General features: G+C 43.0%; 1 protein-coding gene across 4 annotated transcripts in view; it reads right to left on the bottom strand.

The window, feature by feature from the left end:
* The window catches only part of LOC131219337 (protein root UVB sensitive 3), a 77,832-nt gene that overhangs the window by 23,171 nt on the left and 27,828 nt on the right, over window positions 1–26,833 (bottom strand). For all 4 annotated transcript variants that reach the window (XR_009158114.1, XM_058214420.1, XM_058214419.1 and 1 more), the window contains 4 exons: window positions 19,951–20,034; window positions 16,458–16,540; window positions 16,249–16,378; window positions 15,491–15,583 (listed from right to left, as the gene is read on the bottom strand). Coding sequence is in view for 3 of the 4 variants with exons in the window: in XM_058214420.1 (XP_058070403.1) it covers window positions 15,491–15,583; window positions 16,249–16,378; window positions 16,458–16,540; window positions 19,951–20,034 (390 nt within the window). In the remaining variant the exon portion in view is untranslated. The remainder of the gene's footprint in view (window positions 1–15,490; window positions 15,584–16,248; window positions 16,379–16,457; window positions 16,541–19,950; window positions 20,035–26,833) is intronic.

Below are 26,833 nucleotides of genomic sequence, written 5' to 3' on the forward strand. Positions count from 1 at the left end.
TGTTCATTACTAGTAGTGATCTTTCGCCTGATTTCTTGATGCGATAAATGAATGGGATTCGTAAAGGACTCTACAGACTCTGATGGCCTATGGGACAGTGACATAGGGACAAGATCAATAGGTTTCCTAGGCTTATAACCAGTAACGACTTCAAAAGGACTTAGACCTGTGGACCTAATGATAGAATTATTAAACGCAAACTCGGTTAAAGGTAGTACGGCGTCCCACGTCCTGGTGTGCTCCCCCACTAAACATCTGAGCAAACTCCCTAGGCTCATATTGACCACTTCAGTCTGACCATCGGTCTGAGGGTGGTAGGCAGAAGAAAATTGGAGCCTAGTATTCATCATGTGCCATAATGTCTTCCAAAAGTAACTCATGAATCACACGTCATGGTCAAACACGACAACTCAACGCGTCGGCAAGCTTATTCTCTACACCGGCCTTGTGCTTAAGCACAAAAGTGTACTCTTGAAGGAATTGTACCCACTTGGCGTGCCTAGGGTTTAATTTCTTTTGAGAGTTCAGATATCTCAAGGCCTCGTGATTTGAGAATAAGACGAATTCTTGCGGCAATAGGTAATGACGCCAATAGCGCAGTGATTGCACTACCGCATAGAACTCAGTCATAGGTGAAATATTTTTGTTTCGCCTCATTCAGTGTCTCACTAAAAAATGTGACAGGGTGCCCTTCTTGACTAAGTACTCCCTCTATGCCAACTCCTGACACGTCATATGCGACTTCAAAAGCTTTTGAAAAATCCAAAAATCGCGTGACTAGAGCTTCGGTCATCTTAACCTTTATCTCCTTGAAGGCCTTCGAGGCTGGCTTTGTCCATTGAAACTCTCCATTTTTTATACAATCTGTGATGGGAGCCATAATGGAACTGAAGCCTCAAATAAATCGCCTATAGAAGGTGGCTAAGCTATGAAAGTTGCGCACCTCATGAATATTGCGGGGTTCAGGCCAATTGACGATGGTCTTGACCTTCTTGGGATTCGCCGATACGCCCTCAGCTGACACAACAAAACCTAACAACGATGCGTACACAACTCCAAAATTTAAATACTCAGAATAATCTTCTTTGATGCGCCCAAGGCCTGTGACTTCGACACTTATGGAATTCAGTAACTTGACTCGACGACTCAACGCGTCGGCAAGCTTATTCTCTACACCGGCTTTGTACTTAAGCACAAAAGTGTACTCTTAAAGGAATTATACTCACTTGGCATGCCTAGGGTTAATTTCTTCTGAGAGTTCAGATACTTAAGGCCTCGTGATCTAAGAATAAGACAAATTCTTGCGGCCATAGGTAATGACGCCAGTGGCGCAGTGATTGCACTACCGCATAGAACTCTTTGTCATAGATGAAATATATATGTTTTGCCTCATTCAGTTTCTCACTAAAAAAGGCGACAGGGTGCCCTTCCCGACTAAGTACTCCTTCTATGCCGACTCCTGACGCGTCACATGTGACTTCAAAAGCTTTTGAAAAATCCGTAAGTTGCATGACTGGAGCTTTGGTCATCTTGACCTTTATCTCCTTGAAGGCCTTCGAGGCTGCCTTTGTCCATTAAAACTCTCCATTTTTTTATGCAATCCGGGATGGGAGCTATCATGGAACTGATGCCTCGAATGAATCGCCTATAGAAGGTGGTTAAGCCATGAAAGCTGCGCACCTCATGAATATTGCGGGGTTTAGGCCAATTGACGATAGTATTGACCTTCCAAGGATCCGCCGATATGCCCTCAGCTAACACAACAAAACCTAACAACGATGCGTACATAACTCCAAAATGTGGATACTCGGAATAATCTTATTTGATGCGCTCGAGGCCCGTGACTTCGACATTCATGGAATTCAGTAACGCGACTCGATGACTCAATGTGTCGGCAAGCTTATTCTCTACACCGGCCTTGTGCTTAAGCACAAAAGTGTACTCTTGAAGGAATTGTACCCACTTAGCGTGCCTAGGGTTTAATTTCTTCTGAGAGTTCAGATATCTCAAGGCCTCGTGATTTGAGAATAAGACGAATTCTTGCGGCAATAGGTAATAACATCAATGACACAGTGATTGCACTACCGCATAGAACTCAGTCATAGGTGAAATATTTTTGTTTCGCCTCATTCAATTTCTCACTAAAAAAGGCGACAGGGTGCCCTTCCTGACTAAGTGCTCCTCCTATGCCGACTCCTAACGCGTCACATGTAACTTCAAAAGCTTTTGAAAAATCCGTAAGTCGCGTGACTGGAGCTTCGGTCATCTTGACCTTTATCTCCTTGAAGGTCTTCGAGGCTGCCTTTGTCCATTAAAACTCTTCTTTTTTATGCAATCCGTTATGGGAGCCATAATGGAACTGAAGCCTCGAATGAACCGCCTATAGAAGGTGGCTAAGCCATGAAAGTTGCGCACCTCATGAATATTGTGGGGTTCAGGCCAATTGACAATAGTTTGGACCTTCTCGGGATCCGTCGATGCGCCCTCAGCTGACACAACAAAACCTAAGAACATAACACTACTAGACAAAAACGCGCACTTCTTTAGGTTGGCGTACAATGTCTCGGCTCTAAGGATCCCACAAACCTACCTCAAATGGTTGAAGTGTTGCTCCTTGGTCATGCTATAAATCAAGATATCATCAAAATATACGATCAGGAACTTCCCCATGAAGAGCCTCAACACCTAGGTCATTACACGCATGAAAGTTTTTGGGGTGTTAGTCAGCCCAAAAGGCATAACTAGCCACTTATATAGCCCGTACTTCGTCTTGAAGGCCGTCTTCCACTCATCTCCAGGGCGTACACAGATTTGGTGATAACCACTTTTGAGGTCAATTTTCGAGAAGATGGTAGCATTGGCCATCATATCTAACATGTCATCAAGATGCGGTATGGGAAATTGATACTTGACTGTGATTTTGTTGATGGCCCTACTATCAACACACATCCTCCATGTGTTATCCTTCTTAGGTGTAAGAAAGGCAGGCACGGCACACGAACTCATGTTCTCTCGAATGAAACTCTTTTCTAAGAGCTCATCAATCTGTCTCTTCAACTCTGCATGATCCTTTGGGTTCATTCTGTACTGAGGGAAGTTTGGTAGAGTTGCCCCAAAGACTAAATCAATGGCATGTTGTATATCCCTCATAGGGGGAAGCTCATTCGGTAGATCATCAGGAAAGACATTACAAAACTCATGCACTACCTGAATGGCCTCAGTGGGTAACTCTACACTAGCCTCCAGTACACTTTCTTTAGCCATAAGGGCTTACACCATCGAGTCCGCCTCAGTTTCTCGCTCAAAGTCTTTGGCATTTAGAATATGGAGAGGCTTGGACTCGGACTTTGACTCCTATTCTTTTGAGCCGCTCACACCACTGTGTAGTGGCCTCTTTTCCAGTCGTATTCTTGGGTGGAAGTGGATTTAGCTTGACTTTCTTGCTCTCAAACCAGAATGTACACACATTCGAATACATTCAAAAGACCAAATATGGTGACATCCCTGTTATAGAGCCAAGGTATACCCATAATGATATGGCCAACATCCATGGGAACAACATCACACCAAAGTGTCTTTATATGATCCAAATTGAATAGGAAGAAGACAACGGTGCGAGACTGAAATGGAAGTTTCATCAACCCAGGACACTTTATAGGGTTGAGGGTGGGCTTCAAGCTTCAAGCCCAAATGGCTCACAATGCTAGTCGATGCCACGTTGGCACAACTACCACTATCTACGATCATCTTAGAGCTCTTTTTCCCACATTTTACATAAGTATAGAAGATCGTGTTGCGGCGTCAATCGTTAGTGTTCTTGGCTTGAGCAAAGGCACAATGCACAACTGCGAGGGTCGCAGACTCTTGCGATCCCTCTTCCTCATCACTAGGGGTTTCTACTGGCTCATACCCTTCCTCCTTCCCATCACTTTCTGGGGGCGCTACTTCCACTTGCCCATCCATAAGGAGTACATTGGTGCCCTCTTTCATGTCGCACTAGTGGGCAAAGTGACCAAACCCCTGACACCTAAAACACCTAGTTGCCCTACTTCTATGTGAGCTAGACCCCCGACAATCTCTTTACCCTTATCATCCTTGGGCCTAGACTGAGAATTGTTGGAAAGTTTTTTTGGTATCCAGCATTAGGTTTAGCCCCAAAAGGGTTGGCCTTAGCACTAGAATCGCGAAAGTCAAACCGTCTTCCCACAGATGCTTTGAGGTATTGCTCGACCTCTAACACTACTTGATACATCGGTTCAAGAGTGTCTATGTCCTTGGCGAGCAACTCTCTTCTAATGTCATAATGGAGGCCCGTTTTAAATCAAGCAAGGGTGAGTACGGGGTCCTCATCAATTTCACAATGGGTCAAGTACTCTTCGAACTTCCCAATGTATTCAGCAACACTCATGGAACCCTATCGAAGAGACTGTCATTCCTCAACCAACCTCAAGTGGTAAGAAAAATGGAGGTATTTTTCCTTAAGAATTTCTTTCATTTCTCCCCGATGGACTATTGAGAGCTTCCTCAATCTTTCTTTCTTTCGCTCTATAATAGCCTAACACCTCTTTGCTTAGCCCACAAGCTTCATCTTGGCGAATCGAACTCGACAAGCATCCGACATGTCATACCACTTAAAATAGTGGTCCATATCTGCCAACCAGTTTAAAAAGGCTTTAGGGTCCAAGTGGTCATCAAACGTAGGGGCATCTACTCTAACTCCCTTGAGGAGTTGCGCATTTGGGTCATAATGATCATGATGTCCCTCGCGAGGTGGGTGTACGGGTACGCGCTCATGACCAATTCTTTGGCCACTCCGTTCCTTGGTCTAACTTCCTGATCACCTGCCTGAGATTGGGCATCTTCCCTAATGGTGGGGTTTGCACGAGCGGATGTCTCTAGTTGGGTAACGCGTATATGAAGCTGCTCAAAGCATTGGTCCATACGTTGTTCCAAGCACCTACCCAAAGACTCAAACTGCAGGTCATTTTGTTCATTGACTCTAGCAATTGCTCCATGTTTAGTGTAGGGTGCAAGCCAAAACCGTACGTGTGGGCATACAACCACTAACTCAACTAAAAGACCTTCTAACACGAGTTTAAACGGGACTAAATGATCCTATGAGACTCTATATGAGGGAAACTACACAATGTTACCAAAATTCAACAATATAGCTATCAAAATAAAGGGATAACAGAAAATTTCAGCAATGTGAATTACTAACTTCCTGATAACAGAAATTTCAACAGCTTATATCAGGAATTATGGACCTCTAAACAACTCTATATGATGAGACTTGATGCATAATGGACATAAACAAACTAAAATCTATACTTGCAATGCATTCCCCTACAAGAACCTTAAGCTCTGATACCAAATTTTATGCAGGACATGAAATTCAAATATGATATGCAAGATTTTCAGGCTTTAGATCACACAAGTTCAAAAACAATTACACAAAATTCCATATCCCACACAAAAGTTCAAGCACTCAATCAAGGGGAATCTATGCAGGCCCAGGCCTACACATGCTAGAGCTGGATCAATCAAAGTTATAGACCAAACAGTACTCAAAGGAGAGTAAATTCATCCACACATGCACAGAAATATTTCTCCAATCCAAGGAATTCACGGGTTTCAATTCAAGAAACCCTAGTTAGGAAAAATGGGCAAATATATTGGAATTTGAAGCAATCAATGGTTAGGGTTAGGGGAATTAAAGTAAGAGAGGAATGAAAGAGAGGAAAGATTGGACCTGACGACAGTCCACGCATGTGGACAACGGGCTAGGCTTGACGCACGTGCGTAGGGGCCTGTCCGCACATGCGTGGGGACCATGAACCCAGAAAGCGCCTCCTTGAGTCTAATTGGCCAGAGGTGGACTCCAAAACCCTTGAATTTCGAGTAGATCCGATGTACGGTTTGTGAGTGGTGCTCCGTCGAAGTTTCAACCCTCCTGTAGGGCCTGATTCCAGAAATCTGCTGTAAAAGAGAAACGTCTGCAAAATATTGATGGATTTACAGGTGGTATGGCTGTAAGAGAAGGGAAATATGGATGATAGAAAGTGAGGGTGAATCGGGATGAGTGTGGCTTCACACCACAGTAGTCAGCCCTTCGAAGAAGGGAGGGTTTCACACCCAATTGGATTTCCACAACTCAGAAACTCAGTGCAGAAAAAAACGCAGAAATTTTATTAATCTTCAATGTGAAAAAAGACTACAAGGGGTGCCTATTTATAATAAAACCTAATGCCCCAAAACTCGCACCATGTGCGCAACCTATTACTTGAGACAAAGTAACCACAAATAATAACTAAGCAAAGCAATCTAAACGTCCATGATATTCCTAATAACAATAATAAGCAAAACCCAAAGTACTAGATTATTTAGAATAGTGGGCCACGATCATGAGAACCCATGGTGGGATTCACATGCCAATCGGGTCCACTCCAATGAACCAAAATGTAGTCCTTTAACTAGGAAGCCCTCCCTGAACATCGTCATTGATCCAGATTGATGGTGGGGCCCTCTCCTCCTTGCATACGTGCATAGGGGGGCGTGTGTGTGCACGTGATGTCCCCATCAGTGGGTCATACCACTATACAACCCACCTAGCCTTTGTTCTTGGTCATTTTCTCTTGTTATTAAAGGTAGATTTGTCATTATATTAGATTGGGACATGATGGCTATATTCCCTTTACTAATTAAGGGTACTTTTGTCTTTATATATATATATATATATATATATATATATATATACACACACACACACACACACATATACATACATAATTCCTTCTACTCTCCCAACTCTCTCTCTCTCTCTCTCTCTCTCTCTCTCTCTCTTCTTCTTCTTCTTCTTCTTCTTCTTCTTCTTCTCTTCTCCTCTTCCTTTCCTTCATTTTACAAAGTTACAACACCAAAGAGATAAAGGTTTCCTCACAATATTCATGTTGACATGTGCGTGCATCCAACAAACGTTTGACATGACATTTCTAAGGGAAGTTCCCTCTCCATGATAGACATAAAGAGCCCTCTCCATGCCAAGAATGTTAGAGAGAAACGAGAAGATCCACTTGTGAGAGAAAGGGAAAGGGGTAAAGCTTGCGACGATTACGGAGGACATGTTTGTTAGTGCACTTATTTGTGCACCTTGTTTTTCAATCATGTGAGTTCATGTGTTAGGGAGTCGGTTAAGTCCTTGGAAGTTGAAGATTGAAGACACATGAAGACTTGGAGCATCAAGGAGCAAAGAATAGGTAAATGAGGTGCCTTGGTGACCCTAACCATTGACCCAAAACAACCCAAACCTCTAGATGATCATGCCTTAATAGGTAAACCCTTGATTGATCATCTCATAGCCTTAGAAGCCTACTTAGATAGGCTATAAAGGTCCTGAGTTATTGTAAACCAAACTGCCCAAAAACAACAAACTCATAAGGCTGTCGATCGAACCTCCGATCAATCGATGGTGTGATCGATCGATTGATGTACCTGCCTGATTGATCCACTAAGGCCGAAATTATCCATCAAGTTTTTGTTTGGAAATCATTTCGGTTGATTGATCGATAAACCAATCCGATCGATCGAAGGTGCCCCAAATTGTCTAGCAAGCTTTTGATATAAGCTGGAATTATAGGGATTGATTGATACATCGCTCAGATCGATCAATCAAACCGGCCATTTTCTGCCCATTTTTTAATCCTTTGAACTTGGTTCCTTTATGAAGGACATATTACGATTTAGATGGGTTTTTGGTGCAATAGAAGGCTAGGTGATTCCACGTTCATATCTTGCATCCTATACCTCGAATCCCATGAGTTCCCAGTCACATTTCTTGAGATTTTCACTCTAATGAGGAATCCAACCTCCACCTTGAAGATGATTTTGAACTCCACCATTTTCTAGATATTAAACCTAATCTTATTGGCATGTCCTTTGTCTAACTTATCTAGAAGACCCATTTAAGTGAATCTCCTGGGAATTACAACATTCTCATGTGTTGTAGGAGATTCACCCAACCTCCCTTGCCTTGGTCACTTCTTTGGCACATCACATGCAAGGAAAACGACCGTATGAGCTGAAGCATCTGCATTAATGATTGGGGGGAGCAATTGAGGAGTGGATTCAAGCATGGGAGAACTTTAAATAAGAAACTCAAGAACTGATGCAGGACATGAAATTAAATATGAGGTGCAAGATTTCAAGCTTTAGATCATACCAATTTCTAAACAATCACAAAAAAATAAATAAATAAATCACATCCGACATACGTTCAAACATTCAACTAGGGGAATCTATGGGGGTCCAAGCCTACACACGTTTAGGGCTGGATCAAGTAGAATTATAAACCAAACAATACCTAATGGAGTGTAGATTCATCCAATTCTACAAAGGACTATCCCCAATTCAAGAGATTCACCATGTTTCAAATAGGGGAAAACCTAGGGTTTGCAAAAGTTGGAAATACTTAGGATCTGAGATTTTCTAGGGTCAGGGTTTGGGATTTAAGGTGAGAGAGGAGAGGAATAGAGGAGAGAAGAACCTGAGAAGGATTCTGCGTGTGGACAGCAGGCCCACCTGCACGCACGTGCGTGGCTGTCTAGCCGCACATGTGTGGGGCCCATGAAACTGAAAAAGGACTCCTTGGGTGTGGTCGGCCAAGGGAGGCCCACTCTCACACCAAGTTTCGTGACGATCCGCCTTCCGGTGTGTGCGTGGTGCTCCACCGAAGTTTCAGCCGCTCTGGTGGGCCAAAATCCGAAAATCTGCTGTAGTGGAGAACTTGGGCACAAAAAAAAAAAGAGAAAAAAAAGAAGAAGAAGAAGATAAATCTAAAGAAGGGAGAGCTATGGAAGATGGTAGATGTGGGATGGAAGAGATGGGGATGATTCAGGATAATTGTGGCTTCGCACTACGGTAGTTAGCCCTTCGAGGAAGGGAGGGTTTCGCACCCAATTAGCTTCTTCAACTCAGAGGGATAGAAAAGAAAAAATACAGAATTTTATTTATAAGCTTCCATGAAAAAAAAAACTACATGGGATTGCCTATTTATAAGAAAACTCTAAACTCCAAAAGCTGCGCCATGTGTGCATACTATTACTTAGAGACGAAGTAACAAAAATAACAACTAATCAACACAATCAAAACTGTTCCTGATGTTTATAATAATGATAATAACCAAAACGTAAAATCGTATATCATCTAGGGTAGTGGGCCACGATCATGTGATCCAATGGTGGAATCCCTATGATGATCGGGTCCACTCCAATGCTCCATAGCATGCCCTCCTAACTAAGAGGTCCTCCATATATGTCGTCGTCGATCTAGATCGATAGTGGGGCCTTCCTCCTTGAGTACGTGCATAGGGTGGGGGGCGTGCACGTGCAAATGATGTCTCCATCAACAACGCATCAAAGGGGCTCAATCCGGCAAGTTGTCAAGTATGAGTCCATACTCTCTTTCCTTGTGTAAAATTGAGGGTAAGAGTTTGTGACCCAAACTCGAATAGCTTCTTGTATAGGACCTAGGCTCTTGTGTAGGGCCAAATTCACCGGACAAGGGTGCATACGTATTAGTCTCCATGGGAGCCTCCAGCGGGAGTAAACATAGGTCCTTAGACTATGACCGAGGTTGTTGATTAGCCAATAGAAAACAAACTATGTCTCCAAGGGAGCCTCCGACGGGAGTGAACCTTTGCAAGTCCTTGTGTGGGCTTCCGGTGGGAGTGTACACTTGTATAGGTTAGAGGTGAACCTGATTTAAAACCTCCAATGGTGAATATCGGTACATTCAAGGAGAGTACGTCCGTTGGGAGTGGAGTAGGGAGTGGAGTAGGGAAACCAAACCACTATACATGCTTGTGTTTGGTATTGTCATTTGAGCACATTTCTATTTATACTTGTGAACTTAATTTACTGAATTATGTGTAAGCATGATTAGATGAATGTTAGGTGTTGAATAGTTAGCACATCCCACACACAAGATCACTATCAATATAGACTAGTTGCTTTATTGGCATATCTCTTGTAGTTTATGTGATTGGACCCACTTTGGCTTGCAAGCCCTAGCGTTAATTTGCTTTGATTAGTTTAATTGGTAAATTGTGTTAAATAGGCAAATAATTTTATTTCATTTTAATGACCCCCCCTCTAGGACTTAGCCATTAATTCTTTAGTTCTGCCAAGCTTCCGCACATATAGCTCACGGGGCCTCCCACCTCGCGCAATTTCAACATCATCTCTAGAGATTGGGGATGATGCGGGAAGATGGGAAATGATATCGAGAAAAAAAAGGTAAACAAGAGAAACAGTAAGAAAGAAGGGTATGCATTATCGGAATAACCAACTTTGTTCGTAAAAGGTTTCCCGAATTCATGGAAACCAATAAATTTTGAGAGGGTATTTGGGAGCGTAGGAATAATCATGGAAGTCATAATTCCTCATTACAAAAGCTCCAGGAAAAGCAAAGGATTTGCGTTCGTTAGAATGAGTTCGGAAGAGGAACTTAAAAATGCGATACAGGAACTCAGTGGAGAGTTTTTCAAGGAACAAACTAAAGGTGCAGAAGACAAGAAATGGGCTAGAAAGGAAAAATAAAGAGATCACAAAAGGGGACGAGCAAGATTTCACATCCAGGAAGGGAAAGATGAAGGAACATCAAGCAGTTGGGTTGGACAGACAGGGTCTTCTAGCGAAAGCTTCAGAGATGGTATTAAGGAAATCCTTTAAAGATGTTGATGGGGACATCCCACACGTGCACGCACCCCCCCCCCCAAAACGCTCGTACGCCAGAAGGAGGGCCCCATCGTCGATCTGGATCGATGACGACGTCCAGGGAGGGCCTCCTAGCTAGAAGACGGAGTTTCGATTCAAAAGAGTGGGCCCGTTAGTCAAGAAAAGTCCATCATAGGATCTCATGATCGTGGCCCACTAGTCAGATTGATTTTATATTTTAGGTTTTGCTTATTAACGTTATTTAGAACATCATGGATGCTTTAGATTTATTTGATTAGTTTTTATTTTGGTTTACTTCATTGCCAAGTAATAGATTGCACACATGACACGAGTTTTGGAGTATAGAGTTTTCTTATAAATAGGCACCCTTTGTAGCCTTTTTCATTCATTGAAGATTAATAAAAATTCTGCGTTTTCCTACTCTCTGAGTTGTGAAGCTTAATTGGGTGCGAAGCCACATCTATCCCGATTTGCCCCCATCCATCGCCATCTCTACTACCCATTTTCTACCATCCCTTCTTCTCACATTACCCCATCATCTACACTTCAAATCAATCATCTATTGCAGCAATTCTCCTCCCCACATCAGAATTTCAGAATCTGACCCTATAGGAGGGCTGAAACTTCGGCGGATCACCACGCACAAACCGTACATCGGATCGAGCTGAGATTTGGGGGTTTTGGAGTCTATCCTCGGCCGACCAAGGCCAAGGTGGCCTTTTTCTTAATAGTGGGCCCCACACACGTGTGGCTGTGATCACACGCACGTGCGTCTAGGCCATTGTTATTGTCCACACGTGCGGTACTTCTCTGGTTCGTCTCTCCCCTCTCTTTCACTTTGCTTTCACCCAAAATCCCTAAACCTAACCCTAAATTACTCAAATCTCCAATTTTATGCTCCTTTTCTCACTCTAGGGTTCCTCGAATTGGAATTTTTGAATCCCTTGGATTAGGGAATGATTACTATGCATGTGTGGATGATTATTTCTTATCTTTGAGTATCGTTTGGTTCATAATTTTTATTGATCCAGCCCTATCATGTGTAGGCCTAGACTCGTATAGATTCTCCTTAATTGAATGTTTGAACTTTCATGTGGGATATGGAATTTGTGTAATTGTTTATGAACTAACGTGATCTTAAGCCTAAAATCTTGCACATCATATCTGAATTTCATGTCCTACATTAGATGTGGTGATAAATAGTTCAGAAACTAAAACTGAGGTAGTAGAAGAAGAATGCAAGTCATAAATCAAATGGATCTTAAGAGAAATTACAGAAGGACTGGAAATGATGGTTCATAACAAAGTCCTCGACGATTCGATGAAAACTTTCAACTGCTCTGTTACAAATGTAAGGCCTAGAACAGGCGAAGTGGACCTACTACAGTGGCTACTGAGCAATTGCAGTGAGATGGAGGAAGATGTAGTCATTAAACTGCTTCGAGAGAATGTATTGATGGTATCTTTGGGTTGTCAAGAGCATGCTAAATTGGCTTTCTCTACATGCAATTCGAACAGAGATGGTACAATTGTAAAGATCCAGAAATGGGAGGATTGGTACATTTTTGGTTGGGAGGAGCATTGGTACCAAATATGGTACATTGCCCTAGAATTCTGGATGGTCTAGATCTTCAGAGAAATCGGAGCATGCATCGAAACGGTAGTGGCGATCAATGAACACACAGATCAAAGTGAGGAATTGCGGTTTGCTAGAATTCGAATTAAAAAGAAAGAAGAAGAAATTATCGTAGCACCCGATTTTGAAAAGGCTAAGGGTCAGTTCAACTAAAGTGAAAGTTTTAGTGGTTCAAGAGCACGAAGACTTCTAGTCGGATGAACGAGGAGAGTCATTTGAATCGAAGAGGGGAGTTGGTGAAGGGCCATTGAGTCTCATCTCTAGTGAGGTACCGGGAGTTCAAACAGGTGTGTAGCAGTAGCAGTGGTTTCCGAAAAGCGGAAGTAGAAGCTTCCCTCAGAATTGTGATGCGTCTCAGAAAAGCAAATGACTCGACGCGCGGCAATAACTTTGATGAAGGAGCATAACGAGACGCTATCTTAGCAACCGAGAATTTGACATATGGAAAGATAGTCTCTCCCATTTATGATCCAATGACTAACGCCGAGTTGAGCCAAGAGGCTGATTTTCAGGCACGTGCGGGCATACAATCACGTGAGAAATTGTCACATGTACTGGAGAAAGTTAGTTGTCACACGTGTGATTGTTATAACTCACTCCAACCCTTAGACAAGTCTTATTCTCATTAGAGCCCAATAGGAAACACGCAGTTGTTGCGATCTTCAACTCGCCTGGAGGAAAGAAATCACTCAGAGACTCGACTCAATCAATCAAAGAGCGCGACAATCCTAAACCAGATTCGTATTACAGTGATAAAGAAGTCAATAGCATGCAGATGAGTATAGTTGATGATGTCGTTGTTTGCTCGATAAAAAAATGGGGAAGATTTGTGTTGTAATACGTCTGACACTCGCGACTATCAGATCCCTGACAATAGTTTCCAGATCGCTTCGTTTTCGTCTCAAGATGCAAGTGCAGCTATGACTCCAAGCAAAAAGGGATGACAAATTCTGAGTCAATCTGATTTAGTTGAATTGAGATCGGGAGACTTAGAAGAGCCACAATCGCCAATGCCCTTAGCTATTGAGTTCCAGTCGAACATTCTTGTGGCACGGGCACAAGTATGTAACAGGGGGGTCATCAAAGTAGGAAAACATTGTAGATTCAAACGGGAATGATTACAATGGCCCAAGGTATGAGAAGAATAAAGCTGGTAACAATGGAGGTTGCGAGGATCATTGGGGTGACTTTTGGGGACAGAGCAGAGGATTATGTGGCATATTTCGAGTTTGTTGAAGAAAGGGGAAGACCAATAATCCCAGTTTAGTGACTCTTCAAAAAAATCCCAATTCAGTGTCCTATTATTGGCAGAGAGGTGGTAACTCAGAACGAAGGTGACAGGGAAGTGGAAAACATTAATTCAAGCATAGCATTGGGGAGACAAGTGGGCCTAGTCGGTCATAAATGACGATAATGACTTGGAATGTGAAGGGGTTGGGATGTGCCCAGAAACCTGGACAATTTAAAGATGTGTAAGAGATACAAAATTCACCTGGCAGCGATTCAGGAAACCAAGATGAAAGACGTAGATCAAGGGATGATTAATTCGATTTGGTGGGGTCAGCAAAAAGATTGGTTAGCGGTGGATGCGATAGGAGCATCGGGAGGATCAATAGTGATTTGGAATTTAGCGATGTTGAGTAAAGATAAGGGGTTTGGGTTCAAATGGTGTTTCTCTTCAGTTTACGGACCGTGCAAACCGAAATGTAGGGATGACTTCTGGTCAGAATTAGACTCATGTAGAAACAGATGGGATGGACCATGGTGTGTGGGAGGTGACTTTAACGTAGTGAGATTTCTTTGTGAAAAATCAAATGGGGGTCAGATTTCTAGTAAATATGAAAAAAAATAAAAAATAAAAAATAAAAATCCGAATGGATTCAAAAGAATGAGATGTTAGATCTACCGATGGGAGGTGCTAAATTCACCTGGTCGAATGGGCAACATTCGCCAATAAAGTCTAGATTGGATAGATTTCTTATCTTGCCGAAATGAGTGGAGAAATTCCCGTTGATTCACTAAAGTAATTTTGCCTAGACCTTTTTCAGATCATTGCCCGGTTCTATTTGAGGTAGATGAGGAGGATTGGGGTCAATGTCCATTCAGATTTGAATTAGCATGGTTAGAGGTGGAAGGTTTGGGGGAAAAGGTAGTTGAGTGATAAGAATTGTTACCAAGTCAAGGGGGCGCAGGTTACTCCCTATTTCAAAAACTGAAGCGGTTGAAAGATTTTTTATTTTATTTAAAAAAAAAAAAAAAAAAGGGGAATGGAAAAAAGATAAAGATTATCTTCAGGGATGAGAAGAGGAAAATTCCAACTTTCTCCTAGAGATTCAAAGAATAGATTTGAAAGAAGAGGAGGGGGACCTAGAGGAGAAGGAAAGAGCTTGGAGGGAGCTGCATCAAGCAAAATACAATGCTAGATTGCATGAGGAAGAAATTAAATGGTGACAAAGATCGAGGGCAACATGGTTGAAAGCTGGGGACAAAAACACCAGGTTTTTCCACGCGATGGCGAGTTTTAGAGTGTGTGCAAATAAGATCACATCGTTAATGGTGGAAGGGAAAAGGATTGAGGACAAGGGAAAGATTAGTGAATCCATAGTCAATTACAATAAACATCTTCTGTCTAAAGAAAAGGGTCATAGGCTGGCCCTTGATGATTTGTACTTCGATGCAATTTCGACAGATGCGGCGGATCCTATATTCCATGATTTGAAAATGGAATGTGTGACTGGTCTTTTTCCTAAAACATATGCAGTTCAGCTTTCAAGAATAGGATTGTGTGAATCTTTTTCTTTTCTTTTCTTTCTTTTTCTTTTGAGAATTGAGCCGGAAAAGGATGTGGATTTGTCAGATACTGTTTAGGTCAAGATTTTTCATGCAAACTCTGGACCAAATCATTTCACAGCAGTTGAATCTGATTCAAACAACCAAACCCATGTCAGATCTGAGTTGAACCAGACTCAACCAGGTCCAGTATATGATAAGTAAGGAGAATGATGCTGACATAGTGCAAATACAGGGCATTAATCTGCAATAGGTAACAGACATAAAGGAAAGAACAAAACAATTTGCTAAATGGTGTGCAAATTAGTAGTTGATAGGTTCAATGCATCACCTTGGCCAGTTTCCATAAAGTGCTGCAAAAGTATCGAGCTTCTTTCATTGTTTAGTGTTGTCAGCGAAAGGCACCGGACAGCCTTGTAGTTTGCTGAAGATAGCAAAACAAGCATTTAAAATACAATCACATTTTCTGTGAACTCTCCAAATGTATCAACCATCATGCTAAAATTATAGTAGCTTAGACTCTTGACTCAAGAGACTGCATCGGATGAGATAAGAATTCATATCCCATTCTCATAGTATGGTGTCACACATGTTGACATACATAGGCTTCACAAGCCAAATTCCAACCCATGGCCAACCACACTACAAGAAACATGGGAATGGGTTAATGGTGAAACAGAGTTCATGTTTAACAGTACAGAAATTAAATTTGAGTCATCCTGATCAATCAGGATGTGAAGTGCCTGATGCACCCTATCCATGAGAACAGGGCCATGGTTCCAGTGATCAAGACCATCGATATGATGACCCACTCTAGATGGGACATGGCCCAAAAGATTCAAGATTGGAAGAATGTATTGATCAAATCATCTGCCTTCTTTCCCAGACCATGGAGTTTTCTCTTAACATTTACTTCTAGGATACTGATTGAAGGGTTAGGAGCTTTCAATGTGGGAGCTCTTCAGGCAGCCCTCACCCATGATGGGGCCCTCAGATCAGGATCACCAAGCCATGGACCCCACTTTTATGGGATGGCATACAGGTTCACATCCTGCGCATCAGGACCCCATAATTCCTCATTAAACTTACCATACATATGGAAAACAGTGAGAGACAGAAAAGAGAACCAAATAGCAAGGGGGTTTCCCATAGTAACATGAGTAAGAACCATTCCCAACATCATTCCAACCATAGTTGCAACTGTCTCTTGGCTTCCCTCCTGTTATAACTCCAGGCTCAGTAAACAACCTATGCAAAATTTGTGGGTTATCCTCGTACTTTGTGAACAGATATGATACCTTGGCAGAGATATCCGCAGCATTATTTTCAAGTGAAAAATGTTGTGTCAAAGCAGCTCTAGTCGCTCCACTTGCAACACCAGCTAAATAGGAAAAGAATGCAAAAACAGATCCCATGATAAACAACAACCGAAATATTCGATAGTACTTCACAAATATTACCAGATGCTCCAAAACCAGAAGCAGAATTTTACATGAGTAGTACAATAATTCTTTAATAGTGACTAAAAAGCAGACCTGTTATGGCACACAAATTGATTAGTCAGGAGAACAAATTGAATACCAGTCAAGTTTTTAAGTGGGTGTGTTAGTAATGTGTTGTTCACCACTGATACGGTTATGAATCGCCCTGTATCACCCTGTATTGGGCTGTTTTGCACCAGTAAGGGGCAGATACACCCATATTGTTCCTGGGCAATACCAGTATGTATCGCACGATATACCTACTGGTTTTTATTATACTTTTAACCTTGATACCAGTGAGGTGGAACGTGGAGCTTAAAGCATTCAAGCTAAAGAAAATAGTTCTACAAGGTAGATAACAATGAAGTAAAGACCAGAACAAGATCCAAGTAGGATGCGAATACTCAAGAGAGATTATAGGATACCCGTCCCAAGGATATGCACTCTATTCTTGGGGTTTCCAGTTTGTATAGGTGGAACTATATATTTCAGTGATCCAAATCTTTGGTCTGTTGCACCCCACCGTGTGGCTAGAGAATGCCCCCAAAATCTCCTTGATAGAAAAATCCTAGATATTTCACTGAGCCGGTGCAAGTAGACGGTCAAAAAGAGAAATACAACAATATTGACATTCATCTGGAAAAAGGCCTAATATTGGTGGCTATGATCTTCTAGTCCATCTAAAGTGGGGTCAAATAGACAAAGGGTCTGGATCACTGGAATCTTGGCCCCACTTGCACCAACAGACAAGCTGAGTGTACTGTGTCTATCCTCAGAGGATCTTATATTCCTGAATGCTAAAACCCAACCCAATGTCTTAACTAGCCGACATGCAGAATGGTCAATACCACACTGTTGATAGTGATTGTATTTTATAGGTTCACATATTAAGGTTAAATATTTTGGTTGCCTAATTCCTGCCATGCTATAATACCCAAATACTTCAAAATACGTGACATCTGTCTTATTGTTTCCCATACTTAAGTGTACACAGTAATCATTTCACATCCATGCCGAATCCTTCCTGTATCTAGGTTTCATATCTACCAAACATGTAAAATTGCTTTTCTGTGTCGGTTTCATTGCATAAAGTAATACACATGTCAAATATCAGCTGGATCCAAGTCAACGGCATGGTTGTGGGAATGAGTTGTCAATTTCCATCATCCTGCAGTTAGTTCCAAAACAGATCTTTTTCTATGTAACACTACCAGAAAACTTTACCACCTAGACATGTAGGTAGTAAACCACTCACTCCTTTTTAAAGGGATATGCAAGGTATACACATGTTTTTAGTTGGTATGATGTAGAGCTTTGGTTTGATACCCCACCTTGGATGCCATGCCAAAAATCCCTAGGAGTGGAAGGACTTAGCCATTCAATCTTTGGCATTTTCAGTTGAATGGGGCCATTATTATATTTCTGTTACCATTTTAAAAAAATTGTTGTATTTTATTTTATTTTTCAAACCATCTACTTGCAGTCCACCAGTCAAAAGTTACAATTCTCCCACCATGAAGATTTCTAGCCATGGTCCATCCATGGTGGGCCTTTTAGATCAATGGTCTGGATCATTGAACCACGAGCCCCTTGCACAAGCTGAAAACCCGAGGATACTTTACATATCCTCCAGTTGAGAATCGAGCAGAATCAAGCAGCTCTTCTTGAGTTCAGTACATGCAGAGATAATGGTCCAACAAACCGATCAAACCTCAAAGTTATGCCACAGAAGAGACATCATATCCTGTAGATCACCTTCTTTTTTGCTGGGTAGGTAAGCTAAAGTTGATAAAAATAAAATCCCCGCCCTAAATATTCGAACTGTGAATAAAAACTTAAGGAGTTCATGGTATTAAAAAACGGTTACAATGCGGCCATAAATTGCCCATTTTGAAATTTTCCATTTCAGCTTTTCTCTCATTTTCCCACTTCTTTCTTCATTTTAATAATGAAGGAAGCTTATAAACTAATTCTAAACTAGATCTAGGCCTATTTTGAGGATCAAAACACAAATTTTGAATAGGATTTTGTTTCAAAAAAAAAAAAAAAAGGATTTGATGAATCGAAACGGAATGATTTTTTTGGGAAATATCAAAAGAAACCATCATGTATGTACAGGTGGAGAAGGTGCCTAACACATTCCTTCTCCGTAATTAAGGCCCTTGGATCTTTGGGAAGCTAGACCATATTCAAGCCATTCAATCAAAATAGTCAACCTAACTTTCGGATTATTTGGTCCTATGGATTCTATACTTCCCTAGACTCCAAAATTTTTTGGGCTAGTAGCAAATCCTTTATTTTTGCCAAATTTCACTGGTGTCTATTGGGTCTGTTCTACACTCTCAATCTTATATTATACTTATCAAGTATGCACTAATAACAATATATGATTCAACTAACATCTATTGTTCCCCATGGTTTTGTAGCAATGGAATCAGGATGGACAATGGAGTCTCTGTAGATTAGGTGGGAGGGGTGTTGTATCTTTCTAGATGATCCTGCATCATCTTTGTTGCCTTTCTGCTCGTAATAAAATAATTGCTACCTTTCAAAAGAAGAAGAAGAAGACGACAAACAGACAGACAAACAGACAATAGTGTGTGTAGTTGTAATATCTTAAAACTTCAGAACTTGATAAAGTTATTGGAAAAAGTCAAAACTCAGGATTCAACACTAGATAGCCATATAGTGGTGCCATACCATAAAATGGACTAATACAAGAATAAAATATCCCAAAAACACAAGTACACAAAGAGGAATGGTCTATTTTCTCTAATTTATTTGTTGTTTTTCTTTTTCTTTTTTCTTTTTGTATTCTCACAAAAGAATACACTGATAGAGAGATACAGCTGTGTGCAACTATTGGTATTGATTTTTGGGCCAACTGATTTGGGCACCAATACCAATATTTTCTCAATAATGTGCAGTAAATGACATACCTAAGAGGGATTAGGACTTCCCAATTGGGGGATTTAGGACCTTCCAATCTGTTCAGTAAATGACATACCTAACAGGGGTTAGGACCTTGCAATCCAGGGGATTTTTTGGGAATCCATGGTATGCCCCATCAGATTGACAGTTTTGATCATCAAACCATGGACCCCATATGCATAGAATCAAGAGGCTCAAAAAAAATGTTCACTTTTTGAGGCTCAGCACCACATAATTCCTTATTAATGTGGATTTTTCTATTAGTTTACTACAAACATTCACCCAAACAGTGGAAGTGAAGTACAAACTTGCAACTCCCAATAGACTGGTAACCGCCAGAAAATTGTATAAAGAGAACGGAGATTTACAGACAACTTACTAAATGATCTTGACAGACTGCCTAAGCAGAGTATGAAGGCAAAAGCTGATGGAAACAGAGGAGACACCAGGTCCATCAACATTCCTGCAACCACAGTAATGGGCTCCTTGTCAGTTAATAAACACAGACCAGAAAATGGAAAGAGAACTTCATTCATGGCATAAGACAATCATTTATATGGTTGTTTGGTACAAAAAAAAAAAAAAAAAAAAACCGTAACCTCCCAAATGGCTGACAGAGATTTATCTAGAATTTATACTATGAAAAGCTAACTGGTGTAAAATCTTTCATTTGAATGCCTCTTCGATCTTCAGGATAAATTTAATGGAAGTAGAATTAAGGCCATAACTCAGCATAGCTTGATCATGAAATTGCTTCACAAAACAAATGATGACCTTTTTAAGAATATCTGAATAATCTTGGAAGAACGCTATCATGAAATTGATTGGACCAGACACTTTTTTCCTCGTTCATATCCCACAGTATTGAACTTCTTCCCCTTCAAAATCTTTATTGAGGCACCCCACCAACTCTGAGGGGAGACATTTAAAAGGGAGACCATCAAGCTTCAGTCTCGGAATCAAGTGTAACTGGTCTCAAAATCAACAATCACTCTTCCAACTTGGATTGGGCCACTAGCAAATTCTGAATAGTTAGCTTGTGGATTGACTTGATTTTTTGCCTCCCAACAGGCTGGGTACTCCACCTGAAGGGAATCCCTTTCCTCCAGCTTTTCCTTCAACAGGCTTCACACTGCGTCCATCCCTATCAATGCCCTCAGTAGTTATTAGATCTTTCATCTGCTCATCTGCTCCAAGCTTTGATTTCAAGCATTTGGAATTTTTCCAAGAGCCTAAAACCTGCTCAACCTTCCACATTGCATTCCTTGCAACATTTGGACGAAACCATGCCAATCCAGTTAACAGTTTTAAAATCTGAACAACAACGGGGTAGAATAAATGCATGAGGACACTAAGCAGATGGGAGCATGATCTGAAGTCAGCCTAGGTAAAACTGACTGCACAAGTCCAAGAAAATGCCTCCCCCAGTCTACCAAAATGAGAAATCTTTCAAGCTTGTGCATGATGAGCTTGTAGTAGTAAAGAGCCAACAGCTTCGAAGATCCACCAAGTTGTTCAAAGAGACATAATTAACGAATTTTCTGATGAAGGTGGTGATATGACTCCCACCCAACTTCTCGTATGCAAACCGAATGGCTTAAATTCACCATCCGCACACCAAGACAGCTGCCGACAGATCTTCCCAGAAATTGATTACCTTGCCAAAGATTCCTACAGCAAGAGAAGAAGCCAACAAGGAAACTTTTTTTTTATAAAGGAAAATGAATTTTTATTAAAAGAAGTTTTGAGATGGCACAAGAGCTACAATTGAAACAAAAAAGAACAATCCCACACCTCAGCGGATTGTTCAACAACAAAAGCCCTAGCCTTGCTAAAGGCCTCCATCACTGACTTAGATTTGTTTCAAACGCATCTCCTGTTTCTTTCTCCCCAAATCATCAACAAAGAAGCCAAATAAGACTATCCTCCATGTAAGACCCGTATCCTAGACCGTACTGTTTCGTAGGCTTCTGCGGTCCTCCCACTCGAATTCCGGCAACCCTTGACCTGTATCCAACGTTTGCGCGCGAACCTAAGCCGTCCTACATACCGAAGTCGACTCAACCTGAAATTTGCACCTTAGCGACCGCGCCGTCGCCGTGATTCTAACGCCGCGACTCGGGCACCGAACCGATACCCATGCCAGAAGATGTGGACCTGTGTTCATTTCGAATAAATGCCGGACGTTACGAATTTCGAGGGAATCTCTACAACATGTCCCATCAAATCAAGTACACCACCTTACCCCAAGTACAACTAACCCACTCCTTTTCCCACTAGTCAACCCTCTCTCTCCCCTCACCATCCCTCTATTACACAATTTTCAACTAAGCCCATGCTTCCCCATCTCCTTTCCTTACACCCACCACTCCATCCATCCTTTTATCTATTATTTTTCTCCCTTTCTCTCATTTCTCAAAAATCTCCCAAGCAACCCAAATACCACACATCCAAGCTCTTCTCTCCCAAGCCAAATGTGGCCCTCCTTCTCATCTCTCATCCCCACCATCAAAACTCCATCAACCATCATTAAAGGTGAAGGCAAGGAGCATAGGATTCCAAGGGATCAAGGAGAAGGCCGATAGGTGGGTGATCTACCATTGATTTCGATTTCTAAGGGCCACTTATTGTGTGACCCACTTGATGTATGCATCTTATTTGGGAGGGCCCAATAGTGGCGGGGTCCCTCCCCTTCACGTGTATTTCTCTCTCTCTCTCTCTCTCTCTCTCTCTCTCTCTCTCTCTCCCCCTTAGAATGAAGTGGGCCCCACCGATATGTTAAATCTACTCCATCCATCAGATGGTGTGGCCCACCACATCCCAGGGAGATCTATACCGTCCACCCTAGGGACGGTGGGAAGTTCCACACACTGGATTGATGATATATAATATATTATATTTATATTTATTAATATATATATATATACATGCATGGTGGGCCACGTCTAGGTGGGACCCACCATGATGCCTGTGTCTATCCATCTCGTCCAGCGTCCCTGGACGCTGGACGTAGGGTCTGGCTAGCATGGAGAGCGTGTACTGGTAGGGATGTGTACTATCAAGCAAAGCAAATATATATATATATATATATATATATATATAATATTTATATTTGAACTCTTGGGATGGGCTGCTCATGCAAGCCCCACCTTGATGTATGAACCCAATCCACGCCGTCCATTCCATTCCCCAGCTCATTTTAGGCGTTGAGTCGAAAAATGAGGTCAATCCGACTATCTGGCGGGCCATAGCATAGAAAACAGTATTTATACCGTTGAAATACATCTTGATGTTTCTATCCACCAAAACATACCGCATATTGGGCTTGATCGGTCTGTTTTGAGCCATGGAACGCAATGGCTAGAGTGGATCTAACTGATGCGGGCCCCACCTATCAGAATCCCTAGGAAATAAAAAAAAAAAAAAAGAGGCAGCAGCAGCGTCCTGTTGCCTGACGTTGGAGGCAGCTGTGGGCCCCACCGTGATGTGTGTAAAACATCTACACCATGCATTTGGGTGGGCCCCTTAGGGCAGTGGGCCACCCCCCAGAATCAGCCTATACATACCTCAGGTGGCCCACGCCATAGGGAACAGAGGTGATTGAACGTCTGCCATTGAAACCCTTTTTGGGTATCAGAAGTTTTGGATCATTATAAAATTTGTTTTTCCTCTTCATCTAGTCCACGTGACCTTATCAACAGATTGGCTGGAAAATAAACATTATGGTGGGCCCCACATGGGACCCACTGATGTATGCGTTCCACACCTTCCATCGGTGTGGTCCCCACCATGAATTATGTGTTGTCCATCCCTATGGGACCCACCATGATGCATGTGTTGCATCCAAACTGTCCAATCATTTTAAAAGATAATTTTAAGGCTTGAGACAAGAATTAAGATAGATCTAATATCAAGTGGACCACACCACCAAAACAGTGGAATTGAATGCACACCATTGAAACCCCTTTTGGGTTATAAAAGTTTTAAACCAACATGATAATTGTTTTCCTCACTGTTCAGGTCTTTATGACCTTATGAACAATCTAGATGGGAAATAAATGCTATGGTGGCCCCTATGAAATTTCTAATATTGAAAATCACTATCTCCACTCTAAGCATCGGGGTGTCATAGATGTCCCTGGGTGAAAATCCCTAAACCCGATGGTACCAGAGGATGACTCCAACGTTGAGACTGAGTGCATATATGAGCGCACAAGGGCCGAATACTAGGAGGCTGCGTCTCCCACTGTGTCGTGGTCGGTTGGAAAGGGGTATGGCCTTACTTGCCCGAGGGTAAGGGGCATTACTAGGCTGAGTTTGATCAGCTCGTGAATGGGTCCGCTATCGACGTGCCGGATAGGTATTGGCAGACTATTGGCCAGGCGGATAGTGAGGTTTCTTACGCTCACTTGGACTGTGCAGCTGGGAGAGGGGCAGTGCCATTTGGAGTGTACTAAACCCCGGTGATTACCCAGAATGAGAACTATACTGATATTTGATGAGCTGTATGAGGATTTGGATGAGGATTAGCATGCTTGAGTTGCATCTCGCATCGCATGGTCTTGATATGGCCGATAGCATTCATATCTTGCACCGCATAGCCTTGGTACGGTTGCTTGCATTCATGTACTCATCAGCATGATTCCGCATTACTTTGACCTTGCATTCTGAGCACGCTCATATTGTGCACACACTTACACCACCCTCTAAGCTTTCTATAAGCTTATGCACGATTGATGCGTGCAAGTGACGCCAGGATGCAACCATAGCCTCGTCGCAGTTGGAGTGTACAGCCAAGCTTCTAGAGTTTTTGTTACTTTCATTATATTGTATTTCCCTTTCTTACGCATTATACGCAAAGTTTTTTATCATAGTGGATTTTGTGATGGTGTTCTTGTGGTTATTGTTCGTAGGTTATGCTTATGGTTATGCTTATACTGAATTAAAATCATGTTTGAAATCCTTCTTGTAGGATCACAGGATCGAAACCTGGTGTATGAGTGCCGGGAGCCGAGAATGGGGTACTATGGAGGCTATCAGCGCTAGATTTGGCGATCGGAAATTTTGTGAGCCCAGTTTCCGAGTTTGGGGCGTGACAGAAGTTGGTATCAGAGTATAACTTGGGAACAAGTCAGAACAACATCACATATCTAGTATGAGTTTAGGTCAATTAGGTTCTGAGTGCGTAACCTTCCGATTTAGTCCCCTAACGTGCATTTGGGAGTTTTCAAGGATTAATAGGCGCCTTTGTTCTTTTCAATACGACATACCGCGCAGGAAAGTGACCTAATCGACTCCCGCTCCACCACCTGAGGCTCCAGCATTACCATCTGCGCTCCCGTTCCACCCCTAGAGATCCCAGCTCCCCAACCTGAGGATGTCGTTCCTCCACCTGAGGCTGGTGCGGATCCGACTGTACCTGTGAGTGCCTATCAGTTACAGCAGATGTTGCAGGCCGTGACGGCTGCGCTTAAAGAATAGGGCAGAGCCCAGTTGTTTCACCAGCACAGGCAGAGCAAGAGCGCGCGAGCGCCCTTCTTCGTGAGTTCAGAGAGCTTGATCCTCCGCGTTTCCAGGGCGAGCCAGATCCGACAGCAGCTGAGAGGTGGCGTTCCGATGTGGAGAAGATTTTTGATACTATGGCATGTATGACCCATCAGCGAGTCCGGTTGGCCGTATTTCTCCTCCAGGGAGAGGCCAAGCACTGGTGGACCTCCATTACTCGTGTTGCAAGGCCTGATCATGTCTGGACATGGGAGGATTTCATTGACCGATTCAAGCAACAGTACTTCCCCGACCACATTCGTCGTCAGAGAGTGTTAGAGTTCAAGACTCTGGTGCAGGGGGACATGTCCGTGGCACAATACGCAGCCCATTTTGTGGCGCTATCGAGGTTTGCACCGTATCTGGTTAATGATGAGGGGCGGAAGGCCCGCCGTTTCGAGAACGGCCTACGTTACGGTCTTCGAGGCCGTGTTATTGGGCATGAGCTCCCGACTTTTTAGGCGGTAGTTCGGAGGGCTCAGATTTACGAGACTGAGTGGGCAGGCTCACAGAGCGATCGAGATCAGAGGAGAGGTCGGAAGAGGCGGGCCCCCTCCAGTAGCTCTCAGTAGCATCGACGACCGCAGAGATACAGCAGCCACCCATCCACCAAAGCACCAGTAGCACCATCGGCACCTCCAGCCACACCACCTTAGAGACAGCTTTCTGATACCTGCTGTGGATGCGGTAGGATAGGACACCATAGGTGGGAGTGTCCCCGACCTTAGTAGCAGCAGTCGAGAGCACCACAGCAACCTCCACAGTAGCAACCTCCAGCACAGCAACAACTACAGCAGCAGCGACCGTAGCCACCTCAGCCGCCGAGGCCCCAGCAGCAGCAGAGACAGCAGTACAGGCTGCCGCAGAGGCAGCAGCACCACCAGGGACCTCAGAGGGGGCATGCACCTCCCCAGTCAGCTCAAGCTAGGTTCTATGCAGCCTAGCAGGACCCGCAGTCCTCTAGAGTCGCTGAGGGTATACTCTCAATCTCTGCATGCATCGCACGAATATTATTTGATTCTGGTGCTTCGCACTCATTCATGTCTGAGGATTTTTGCCGATCGACTGGATTACCGACAGAGTCCGCTAGTGAGGGATTAACCGTATCGACGCCCTTGGGGAAGACTACAATATTAGGCCGCTTCTGTTCGTCTTGCCCAGTGTTATTAGGAGAGATTTTCTTACCTGCCAACTTGTACGTGCTGCCGATGTCAGACTTCGACGTTATCTTGGGCATGGATTGGCTTGCCGAGTACCACGCCATCTTGGACTGTTCCGCGAGGACAGTCACATTCTGCATACCAGGCTTGCCGCAGTTTCAGTTCGTTGCCGAGCCCAGAGGAGAGCCGTTGTCTTGCTTGATGTCCTGTGCCGTTGAGGAGCCTGTTACAGCTTGTATTGATCGTTTGCCGATGGTCTGTGACTTCCCCGACATGTTCCAGGAGATTCCGGGATTGCCGCCGCGCCGTCATATTGAGTTCCAGATCGATCTTGTGCTCAGTACTGCGCCTATCTCGAAGGCCCGGTACCGTATGGCACTGATGGAGTTGCATGAGCTGCAGCGACAGTTGGACGAGTTGTGTGAGTTGGGATTCATTCGTCCGAGCAGTTCGCCTTGGGGAGCGTTGGTACTCTTCGTCAGGAAGAAGGATGGTTCGTTGAGGCTCTGCGTAGATTCCCGCGAGCTCAACCGGGTCACGATCAAGAACAAGTACCCG

The sequence above is a fragment of the Magnolia sinica genome, chromosome 11 (genome assembly GCF_029962835.1).
Source record: "Magnolia sinica isolate HGM2019 chromosome 11, MsV1, whole genome shotgun sequence".
In the NCBI taxonomy this organism is placed as follows: Eukaryota; Viridiplantae; Streptophyta; class Magnoliopsida; order Magnoliales; family Magnoliaceae; genus Magnolia; species Magnolia sinica.